General features: G+C 40.0%; 1 protein-coding gene across 3 annotated transcripts in view; it reads left to right on the forward strand.

Annotated features, from left to right (window-relative positions):
• LOC110502981 (mitogen-activated protein kinase kinase kinase 21) overlaps positions 1-13,023 on the forward strand; it is a 40,577-nt gene that overhangs the window by 5,867 nt on the left and 21,687 nt on the right. For all 3 annotated transcript variants that reach the window (XM_021581341.3, XM_021581342.3, XM_090217541.1), the window contains exons 2-4: positions 8,282-8,462; positions 11,453-11,601; positions 11,815-11,990. In XM_021581341.3, the coding sequence (XP_021437016.3) occupies positions 8,282-8,462; positions 11,453-11,601; positions 11,815-11,990 (506 nt within the window). The remainder of the gene's footprint in view (positions 1-8,281; positions 8,463-11,452; positions 11,602-11,814; positions 11,991-13,023) is intronic.

Below are 13,023 nucleotides of genomic sequence, written 5' to 3' on the forward strand. Positions count from 1 at the left end.
CAATGATTATCTTAAGGGAATATCAAAAAGTCAGTGAAATTGTGTCTTTGTGTTCCCTAATCTTTTAATACCTCGCGGTCGAAGGAGGAATGCTGCTAATGAGGGGCAAAAACTTAACATAAGTTTGCACAATGGAGTGGTCAAGCACTAGTTGCTAGGTGACGGCAGCCACAAGAATGCCCAGACTCCCGGGTCTGAAAGGCTTATTTTGATTATATTTAATCTCCATAACAGCTGCAACTCTCTATTTTTATTTTAACACAATAGCTTGTTCCTTCCTGCTGATTGGAGCTGTAGAGTAGGGAGGTACTGTAGGTGGAAGCAATGTTCATTTAACAGACAGGGCACAGCACATTGAAACGTGGCCTCTTGCCAGCCCTCCTAACACTTTCATTTTGTAGTTTCGGCTACAGAGATGTGAAGGTTAAAGAATTTCAAGATTCTCGCTCCAGAAGGCATGCACTTGAAATGAAACCAGGGAACCATAGTGTCCTGTTGGAAGTCACAGTGCTATCCTGTGGATCCAAGTCATGGTTATTGTGTCTAGCTCTCACGTTTACACCCCAACCGATAAAATGGGTACTGAAAATATATAGGCCCATTCAGAGGAGGGCATAACCATAGATTGCAAGGCAACTTTTTTTGTCCCTTCATTGAAATGAACTACATTAATGCGTAGTTAGCCTACTACAGGCGTTTTCTGAAAGGAGAACTGGAAATGCTTTGAATATTAGTTTTATTATGGCCACTTAGGAACCGCCTATTGTCAGGCACCTTGCATAGCCCAACAGTTGGTGAAAACCTGACTGACTCAACCCAGTATTCTGTCTACAAATGAGGCATTATCACCTTGAGCTGGTACTTTTACAGCTAACTTTTTGTATATAGTGTGGTAGAAACACACAAGATTAAGCGAAGGGAAATGGAGATGAGCTTAAACTGCTGTATTTTATAGGCTCTCATTAAACCAGTGAAACATGTTTGAAATGGAATAGGCCTTGTTTCTTCCTAGAAGCTTGTTTTGGATATTGCACCACTGGGGCGTATTTGTTTTAATCTAAGTGAAGGTAGATGCTATGTCTGTTACAGTATAATGTTTATCTACTACAAATAACAACAGACGACACATAGTCCTCCTACACTGCCATAACTCTCCACAATATTGTTGCTGTTCTGCTCTGATTCTGTTACATTACCCTCCTCCAGATGTAGCCTATTTGTTACATTACCCTCCACCAGATGTAACCTATTTGCTACATTAGCCTCCACCAGATGTAGCCTATTTGCTACACTACCCTCCACCCGATGTAGCCTATTTGTTATATTACCCTCCACCAGATGTAGCCTTTTTTCTACATTACCCTTCCCTCAGATGTAACCTATTTGCTACATTACCCTTCCCCAGATGTAACCCTTTTCTACGTTACCCTTCCCCACATAGGTAACACATTTGCTACATTACCCTCCACCAGATGTAGCCTATTTGCTACATTACCATTCTCCAGATGTAGCCTATGTTTGAGCTTTGTTGTCACCCTCCCATTTGGCAAGTTCGTGACTGTGACCTGGCAGTAGAGTCAAGCCTGCCCACAAGACCGTATCTACTGTAGGCTCTATTCTGGAGTAGATGATTATTAAATATCAACACTAAGGACATGGGAAAGTTTAAGGGCTCCCCTGTAAAAATGAAATATGTGTTTAGTCTTTGGATAATGGCTTTTTGTTAGTTTGGCCAAGTTGGCTATGGTGTTGATATGGAGTAGTGATGCACCGATATTACATTTTTGTCCGATATCCAATATTTTCCTTGCCCAAAAAAAACTATACCAATAAGCGACATACAATTTTTTATTGGCCTTTTAAGCATTCTAGTACAGTTAAATAGTTAACACACACACATGGATGCAGCGGTCAAAGGCACTGCATCTCAGTGCAAGAGGTGTCACTACAGTCCCTGGTTCGAATCCAGGCTGTATCACATCCGGCCTAGATTGGGAGTCCCATAGGGCAGCGCTCAATTGACCCAGGGTCGTCCGGTTTCGGCTGTCATTTTAAATAAGAATTTGTTCTTCGCTGACTTGCCTAGTTAAATAAAGGTTATACACGCACACCACGCTGACCAAGAAGTTATTTTGTTGGCATTTACGTATGTCCCCATTACCAGTAAAACATAATCAAAACCTATTTCTTTCACTTACATGCTGTGCTGTTTTGTTGTTCATTTGTTTGGTCGTTTCATTCGCAACCAGGATTTCTCATACTATGGGACACGGTTTGGGTTTTTGCGTGTCAAATAAGCTTGTTGACCAATCAGGACCTGAATATGACTGCGCATCACATAATAATTGAACGCGTTCATACATTTTTTACGTAGTTATTACACATTGATTACATTTTCACTCGTATTTCATATGTCACAATGATTAATCGATACATATGCTATGAACTGGTAAAGTTGTCTCGCTCACATACAGTGGTGGTCATAAAAAATAGCTAGCTAGCTCATGGATGCAAACGATGTTCTTCCCCGAAAACATAGCAAAACGACATCAGTTTCAGTAGCTATAGTTAGCTAGCTAACTATATAGTTACGTGTCATCTAAAATAACTCTACTTTATAAGACAGTTCTTATTTGATTAATGGCGGTCGGATCCATCTGAAGCTAGCCACAATAAGGATTAGCCACAATAGTGGACTTTGCGGTTAGCCTTCAAAATAAAAGAATGACATTGACAGTGATACAAATGAATACACATAGTAGAATTGTGCCATAATTGAATAGATCATGCTAAACGAGGTTGGAATGTTATATAAAATCAACAAAATACAATAATTTGTTAATTTGACAAATCTGTTGAAATCACACTGGATGTATTTTACTTTAGAATTGCACTGGGGGCATACTTACAGTGCCTTGCAAAATTATTCATCCCCCTTGGTGTTTTTCCTTTTGTTGCATTACAACCTGTAATTGAAATTGATTTTTATTTGGATTTCATGTAATGGACATACACAAAATAGTCCAAATTGGTGAAGTGGGAAAAAAAAAAAAAAACTTGTTTCAAAATATTCAAATAAATGAATAAGTGGTGCGTGCATAATTATTCACCCCCTTTGCTATGACGCCCCTAAATAAGATCTGGCAACCAATTACCTTCAGAAGTCACATAATTAGTTAGATTGCACACAGGTGGACTTTAGTTAAGTGTCACATGATCTGTCACATAATCTCATAATATATACATACACCTGTTCTGAAAGGCCCCAGAGTCTGCAACACCACTAAAAAAGATTTGTCATCTTCAAAGTGGTAGGCATGTTGTGTAAATCAATGATACAAACCCCCCAAAAATCAAATTTAATTCCAGGTTGTAAGGCAACATAATAGGAAAAATGCCAAGGGGGGTGAATACTTTTGCAAGCCACTGTATGGATTGTGGATCAATAACATGGGGTATCAGTCTTCTCAGTTTGCATCTCAATGTGGGAAAAAAACTGTTTGCATGTTCTTCACAAAGAGGGCAACAGCTGCTACTGAGCCAGATGTCTATGTGTCAGGGGAGAAGCTCCAGGTGGTATCTGATTTTAAGTACCTTGGCATCATACTTGATTCCAACCTCTCTTTTAAAAAGCATGTGAAAAAGGTTATTCAGATAACCAAATTCAACCTAGCTAATTTCCGATTTATACGAAATTGTTTGACTACAGATGTAGCAAAACTGTACTTCAAATCTATGATACTCCCCCACTTAACATACTGCTTGACTAGTTGGGCCCAAGCTTGCTGTACAGCATTAAAACCTATTCAGTCTGTCTCCAAACAGGCTCTCAAAGTGCTTGATAGGAAGCCCAATAGCAATCATCACTGTTACATCCTCAGAAAGCATGAGCTCCTGAGTTGGGAAACTCTTGTGCAATACACCGACGCATATCTTGTATTCAAGATCCTAAATGGCCTGGCTCCCCCTCCACTCAGTATTTTTGTTAAACAGAAAACACAAACATATGGCAGCAGATCCACAAGGTCTGCCATGAGAGGTGACTGTATAGTTCCCTTAAGGATATACTAAGTTCCCTTTAGTAAATCCGCTTTTTCTGTGAGAGCTTCCCATGTCTGGAATACACTGCCATCAGACACACATAACTGCACCACATATCACAATTTCACAAAACGTATCAATACATGGCTAAAGGTCAATCATATTTGTGATCATAGTCCCTAGCTGTGTATTGCCACTTTCCATGTTGTCTGTAGCTTGTGAGGTGTGGAAACACTTTGTTGCTTTTATGAATTTTGTCTGTTTATGAATGTTGCTCTGTCTGTATGCTACGTCTTGCTTGTCCTATGTTGCTCTGTCTGTATGCTATGTCTTGCTTGTCCTATGCTTAGCTAACATGTCAAATAGTGTTATTTGAGTCGTCAAATAGTGTTATTTCACATGTATCTTTTTTGACATTCCATAGTATGTCGTGAAGCTAATAGCAGAGACGCTGTTACTGTGTAACTCCGGTAGGACAACATGTGTACCGGTGCCTGACCAGTCGGCGAAAGCCAGCATCACCCACAACAGAGAACGGTTGATAGTCAAGGGCAATGAATCCCATTACCTTGGTATTAATGGATTTCGCCTTTGAGTTGTCTCGCTGAAATGTTCTTAATCTTTCAAGTGACTGCTCGACATGTTGACTGCTCGGTCCACACAGCCGACATTGTGGGCTAGGTTAGGAATGCTGTGTTGCAAGTGTAGCGCAAAATTTTACGTGGCGTCATCATGTCATGTTATATGGTGGTCTAAGGCATTGCATCTCAGCACATGAGACTTCACTACAGACACCCTGGTTCGATTCCAGGCTGTATCACAACCGGCCGTGATTGGGAGTCCCATAGGGCGGCGCACAATTGGCCCAGTGGCCAGTGTAGGCCGTCATTGCAAATAAGAATTTGTTCTTAAAACCTTTCTGGCGCAGGCGTTCCGCTAGCAACCCACCTTGACAACCACCGGTGAAATTGCAGAGCGCCAAATTCAAAATAAAGAAATAGGAGTGTTATACATCGGCTTAAAGATGAACTTCTTGTTAATCCAGCCGCTTTGTCAGATTTCGAAAAGGCTTTACGGCGAAAGCATACCATGCGATTATCTGAGGACAGCGCACCGCTTACAAACATTTTACAACCAAGTAAAGGAATTAAAAAGTCAGAAATAGCGATAAAATTAATCACTTACCTTTGAAGATCTTCATATGGTTGCAGTCACAAGAGTCCCAGCTATACAATAAATGTTTGTTTTGTTCGATAAAGTCCCTCTTTATATCCCAAAAACTCAGTTTTGTTGGCAGTTTTGTTGTTGTTGTTTTGTTCAGTAATCCACTGGCTCAAAGGCGGTCAAAACATGCAGACGAATACATCCTAGTAGTACAGGTAAAGTTCGTCGAAACATGTCAAACGATGTTTATAATTAATCCTCAGGTTGTCAATTGTCTAAATAATTGATAATATTTGAACCGGACAATAGCGTATTCAATAGAAAGGAAAAACAACGAAGGGCGCTCACTCGCGCAAACCAGCAAGGCATGATTTGACAGTCCACTGACAGAAAGGTCTCATTCTTCTTCATTTTTCAGAAAACAAGCCTGAAGCAATGTCTAAAGACTATTGACATCTAGTGGAAGCCATAGGAACTGCAATATGGGTCCTAACACATAGATACTCTAAAGGCATTCAATTGAAAACTACCCACATCAAAAACATCCCACTTCCTGGATGGATTTTCCTCAGGTTTTCGCCTGCCATATCAGTTTTGATATACTCAGACATTATTTTAACAGTTTTGGAAACTTGAGAGTGTTTTATATCAAACTCTACCAGTTATATACATATCTTAGCATCTTCCAGCATGACAATGCCACCAGCCATACTGCTCGTTCTGTGCGTGATTTCCTGCAAGACAGGAATGTCATTGTTCTGCCATGGCCAGCGAAGAGCCTGGATCTCAATCCCGTTGATCACGCCTGGGACCTGTTGGATCGGCAGGTGAGGGCTAGGGCCATTCCCCGCCAGAAATATCTGGGCACTTGCAGGTGCTTTGGTGGAAGAGTGGGGTAACATCTCACAACAAGAACGGGCAAATCTGGTGCAGTCCATGAGGAGGAGATGCACTGCAGTACTTAATGCAGCTGGTGGCCACACCAGATACTGACTGTTACTTTTGATTTAGACCGCCCCCCTTTCGTCAGGGAAATATTATTCAATTTCTGTTAGTCACATGTCTGTGGACCTTGTTCAGTTTATGTCTCAGTTGTTGAATCTAGTTATTTTCATGCAAATATTTACACAGTTGACAGTGAAAGGATGTTTCTTTTTTTGCTGAGTTTACATGTACATATTACCTCAACTAGCCTCTTCCCCTGCACACTGACTCGGTACCGGTGCCCCTTGTATATAGCCTCGTTATTGTGTTACTTTTAATTGTTACTTTTTATTTTAGCCTACTTGGTAAATATTTTCTTATTCTTGAACTGCACTGTTGATTAAGGGCTTTTAAGTAAGCATTTCACGGTTATGTCTACACTTGTATTCGGCGCATGTGGCAAATAAAGTTTGATTTGATTTGATCTATAAATACTTCAAGCTATGTGAAGTTGGTTGTTGATCATTGCTAAACAGACATTTTCCAGTCTTGCCATTTAATTCAAAACTGTAACTAGACCACTCAAGAACATTCAATGTCGTCTTGGTAAGCAATTCCAGTATATATTTGGCCTTGTGTTTTAAGTTATTGTCCTGCTGAAAGGTGAAATTTCTACCAGTGTCTGTTGGAAAGCAGTCTGAACCAGGTTTTCCTGTAGGATTTTGCCTGTGCTTAGCTCTATTCCGTTTCTTTTTATCCTAAACCCAATTGTCCTTGCCGATGACATACCCATGATATGCTTGAAAACATGAAAATGGTACTCAGTTAAGTGTTGTATTTGCCCCAAATATAGCACTTTTTATTCAGGACATAAGGTACATTTCTTTGACACATTTTTTTGCAGTTTTACTTTAGTGCCTTATTGCAAACAGGATGCATGTTTTGGAATATTTTTATTCTGTACAGGCCTCCTTCTTTTCGCTCTGTCATTTTGGTTAATTGTGGAGTAACAATTAATGTTGTTATTCTAGGGCTGACCCCGACCAAAAGTTTTAAAACGTTCTTTAATTTTAAAAGTGTATTTTTCCATATGTAGACACACCCTGTGTGTTTTAATAAAATCAACTATATGCATTGAGCTTGTCTGATGCTTTAAGCTCACTGTTAGATGAAATAAGACACAAATGACTCCAGAGGGAGCCAGAGATCTCAGACCCGACCATTCTCCTTCCACTCCTACTGGCTTTTGCAGATTCTGCCGTTACTCTCCTAAAGTTGCCAGTAATAGGCTACATGACGAGTCTGCATTGCAACTTTTCTCATTTGGAATGCCAATTTATCATGCAATTTCTACTGATATGCATGTCAGTTATGGTTTTCATATGCACACTTTCCTGGAACAGTTTCATTTAATTTATAATAATGTATTTTATCTCAATCATTGTTGTGGTTAATCAAAATTCTATCGAAATGAAAATGATAGAAACCTAAAAAGTTACTTCTGTTGCCATTGCCAATTATGTAAAAATAGCTAATACATCCAACAAATAAAACATTGCATCCTGCAATGTTCATTAAATAGTACCCGCAAAACACCAGTCTCAACGTCAACAGTGAAGAGGCGACTCCGGCATGCTGGCCTTCTAGGCAGAGAAAAAGCCATATCTCAGACTGGCCAATAAAAAGAAAATATTAAGATGGGCAAAATAACACAGACACTGGACAGAGGAACTTTGCCTAAAAATCCATGACTTTTTCTTTGCAACTCTGCCTAGAAGGCCAGCATCCCGGAGTTGCGTCTTCACTGTTGACGTTGAGACTGGTGTTTTGCGGGTACTATTTAATGAACATTGCAGGATGTTGGATGTATTAGCTATTTTTACATAATTGGCAATGGCAACAGAAGTAACTTTTTAGGTTTGTATCATTTTAATATTGATAGAATTTTGATGTGTCAAGGGGGGTGAATACTTTCTGAAAGCACTGTAGGTATACAGCATGTTTAAGACCTGGGGACAGATCTATTATAATGCTGTCATTTTCCCCATTTGATCATCATGAAAGATATGAATTTTTATTTTGTTTTCTATATTTTGAAGATATCCCATTGTGGTTCACCAAATACCTAACCAACCCACTCTTCTCCTTCTAGTTTTATTACTTGAAAAAATTGAGAACGATGACATTGGAAGGAAGACCTTGAAAATCACAGACTTTGGCCTGGCCAGAGAGTGGCACAACACCACCAAGATGAGTGCTGCTGGCACGTACTCATGGATGGCCCCTGAAGTCATCAAGTCCTCTCTCTTCTCCAAAGGCAGCGATGTCTGGAGGTAAAACTAACAGCACGCTCCTGGGAAATTCCATGGTAACGGAATTATGCTGAGACTTATTCACTTTAAAATGTATGTCAAACAAAAAACATTTATTTCAAAGTTTAACTAACCATAGAATTCTATGCACAATAACTACTTTGAACAATTTACAAAAACATATTTCCAGGAAGAGCTGTGCAGAGGCAAAGTTTGGTTACAGAATAAAACTGAGGTCAATTTTACTGTGATTTTGTTACCAAACTTTGCATCTGCACAATTTTTCCAGTAATTGCTTTTTTGTGTTACTGTGTAAATTGTTAAAAGTATTCATTGTGCATAGAGTTGTATGGTTTGTTAAACTTTGAAATCAATGGTTTTTGTTTGGCATACATTATAAAGTGAAAAATCGAGTCTCTGCGTAATTATGTTACCATGGATTGCTCTTCCTCTACTCCCTGTTCCAAACATGCCAATGTCAGACTGGAATCAATAGGCTTTTAGGAGATGAGGATTTGGAAAGGTGGCACCATGATACTCCTTTTATTTCAGACATTTAGAAACATTTGTCCTGACCTATTTCTGATAATAAGTGCTTTCGTTGTTATTTTGTTCAAACCAAAACTGTTTTTATCAGATCACAACTGTCGGTACATTCTGTGCTACTAGGATGTGCAATATAGCTTACAGTAGCCCTGAACACCCTCCACTTGTAACTACAATCTGCTGCATCCAGAGCTTACATTAATTACATGATAAATGATGACTGTAGGCTTGGTGCTTAATCAAAACAGGATCATTGTTTGCACTGTACTGGTAAACAACATTTTACTGACATTATTTAGCATTCAACACGTCCATTATTCAAGACCAAGGTCTTCTAAATGGCAGCCCTAGGCACAACAAAGGTTTAGGCAATGTGAATTTGAGTGTTATCATGTGTTATAATAGTGGGAATGTATACTATACTATCGCTGTACTATCACAATGGTGTACTATCACCATGCTGTACTATCTAGGGCTGGGCGATATGGCCAAAATATTATATCATGATATTTAAAAAAATATATAATAATAATTAAATTACGGTATTTTTAGTTTTTGAATATTCAAAGTTCTACGTTTGCTTTATTAGTTGTGAGTGATCCTAGGGTGGCAACACATACATTCTTAGTGATTTCAATGAGTCTTTCTCTATTCTGATTTTTTTATACTGTTCAATTCAACTTCAACCAGAACAAATTTCAGCACTTTTATCATTTCTGCATTTTCTGCAATCAATTGCAGTGGTGGAAAAAGTATAGCAAAAAAGTGCAAATCAATCCCAGAAGAACAGCAAAGGACCTTGTGAAGATGCTGGAGGAAACATGTTCAAATGTATCTATATCCACAGTAAAACGAGTCCTATATCCACATAACCTGAAATGCCACTCAGCAAGGAAGAAGCCACTGCTCCAAAACCGCCATAAAAAAAGCCAGATTACGGTTTGCAACTGCACATGGGGACAAAGATCGTACTTTTTGGAGAAATGTCCTCTGGTTTGATGAAACAAAAATAATGACCTTCATTTTGTTTGGAGGAAAAAGGAAGACCTTGAAGCCGAGGAACACCATCCCAACCGTGAAGCACAGGGTATTGAATGCATCTTGTTGTGTGGATTCTTTGCTGAAGGAGGGACTGGTGCACTTCACAAAATTGACATCATCAGGAAGGACAATTATGTGGATATATTGAAGGGATTTTTTTACGAGGATTAAATGTCATGAATTGTGAAAATCTGAGTTTTGGCTGAGTTTTGGCTAAACTTCTGACTTCAAGCAATTTCGTGGTATCCAATTGCTAGTTACAGTCTTGTCTCATCGCTGCAACTCCCGTACCGACTCTGGAGAGGCAAAGGTAGAGAGCCGTCTGTCCTCCGAAACACAACCCAACCAGACCGCAATGCTTCTTGACACAGTGCCCACTTAACCCGGAAGCCAGCCACACCAATGTGGTGGAGGAAACACTGTACACCTGGCAACCGTGCTCGGCCCGCCGCAGGAGTTGCTAGTGCGCAATGGGACAAGGACATCCCTGCCAGCCAAACCCTCCCCTAACCCGGACGACGCTGGGCCAATCGGTCATGGTCAGCTGCGACAAAGCCTGGATTCGAACCCAGAATCTCTAGTGGCGCAGTTACTACTGCGATGCAGTGTCTTAGACCACTGCACCACTCGGGAGGCCTACTATCACCATCCTATACTGTCACCATGCTATACTGTCACCATGCTATACTATCACCATGCTATACTACCACCATGCTATACTACCACCATGCTATACTATCACCATGCTATACTGTCACCATGCTATACTACCACCATGCTATACTACCACCATGCTATACTGTCACCATGCTATACTGTCACCATGCTATACTACCACCATGCTATACTACCACCATGCTATACTATCACCATGCTATACTATCACCATGCTATACTGTCACCATGCTATACTACCACCATGCTATACTATCACCATGCTATACTATCACCATGCTATACTGTCACCATGCTATACTACCACCATGCTATACTGTCACCATGCTATACTACCACCATGCTATACTATCACCATGCTATACTGTGCTATACTGCTATACTGCGATTTGATACTGTGATTTTATTGTAATTAGATTTTTCCAAACATATTGTTCACTATATGTCTGCTGCAGAAGGTCAAGAGTCATGACAAAATTAGTTTTTATTAGTCATGGAAATTAAAGTGCTGAAAACAAATTGGCTCACTATTTAAAAATAGATGGAGAATAAGCTATGAAGGAAAATACTGGAGTTTTGGTGCAGGTACAGCCAACTAGTGCAAAAATGATATTGTCAAAACTATCACATTTTTTGTCAAACATAATATCCCGATATGTATCTATAGTTTTTTCCCCCATCACTATAATAGTGCTGTAATAACACTGTTGTTAGGACAGTGTACTCACTATATCTGTGTTCTCTTCTAGTTATGGTGTTCTTTTATGGGAGCTGCTGACAGGAGAGGTGCCTTACCGTGGGATTGATGGGCTGGCTGTGGCCTATGGTGTGGCTGTCAACAAGTTAACCCTCCCTATTCCATCCACCTGCCCAGAATCCTTCTCCAAGCTCATGGAAGGTGCAGTCAGACCATCCATCTGCTGTTGCCATTCCTCAACCCACTTTTCAAGAACAATTCATGTTGCCTGAAGTAGCTGCATTCATTGGATGATATATTGTTGTTCAAGAACATGTGTGTGTCAGTGTCACACAACTAGATAATGGTGTTAATTTACTTGTCAAAGTTTCAGAACATTGATCTGTCTTGGTTCCACCTTATTGTGTATCTCAGAGTGCTGGGAGCAGGACCCCCACATCCGGCCGTCGTTTGCCTCCATCCTGGAGCAGCTAACAGCCATAGAGGAAGCAGTGATGGCCACCATGCCCCAGGACTCCTTCCACTCCATGCAGGAGAACTGGAGGGTGGAGATCCATGAGATGTTTGATGAGCTCAGAACAAAAGAGAAGGTACAGATGTAGGATCTTAATTTGATCACTCGTTTGTTGCTGAGAATTTTCCTACACCGCAGAAAATACAGATGAGTTTCGTGATTTACATAAATTCACTGAAAACCCACACTAACACACAGTTATATTTACAGTATTGCACTTTTCATGTAACCTACTTTTGGCCAGCTAATAGCCTAACCACCGATCAAACAACATTATGGACTAAACGTTCAAATCTTGTTGTTGCAAATGTCACCTCTCTCCCTGTATGTCTTTGTTCAGTTGATCAGCGTAGGGGGATGTATTCCCAAACACGCCTCTCACCATTCACATGGCATTTTCAGTACTCAGGACACATTGAGAGAAATTGTGCAATGTATTTTTTATTTTGCTTAAGTACATTTGTCCTGTTCATACCTTAGACTCATCCTTTGTGACTCATTAAGTAGATACGTTGTATAGGTAAACCTCCAATATGTGGGAACTAGACCTTTCCACTGTGTAAAGTACAAGGTTAGAAGCGCGTGGAAGGCAGCGGTGTAATAAACCTGTAGTTAAGGGAGTGCTTTGATCGGCTTTGATTTTAATTGGTTACTTTCTGTAGGCGAGCTAATCGTATCTTTAAAAAAAACAAGCTATTAGCGTTGATGGTTTTAAGTATTTCCCCTTGGTAATGCGATAAGCTGCTTTCCTTGGTCCCTCCTCGTTAAATCAAATGGGATTTGTAATTGCTGTATTGAGAATGCCCTTTCCTGCAACTTCAGCTGAATCGTTAAGCATCAAACTTGGCAAATGGTGCAGTATACCAAAGCTCTCCCAGGGATTGTCTAGTATGTCAATTCTTCATGTTGTTTCCCCGTATGACACTGGTTAATTGAATTACCTCTAAAAGGATAACGATGTAACGGAAGCACAGATAGCCACACACTGTTCCTACTGAGTGTGAGTTTCTACATTTCATTGTTATGGGTTGCATATGATCTGAAACACATATCCATATATATTTTTGAGGGGCTTTAAGTCTGACCCTAGGCTTGTAGGTAGAGTGAGT

Source organism: Oncorhynchus mykiss, chromosome 23, assembly GCF_057628025.1.
Source record: "Oncorhynchus mykiss isolate SJ-2025 chromosome 23, ASM5762802v1, whole genome shotgun sequence".
In the NCBI taxonomy this organism is placed as follows: Eukaryota; Metazoa; Chordata; class Actinopteri; order Salmoniformes; family Salmonidae; genus Oncorhynchus; species Oncorhynchus mykiss.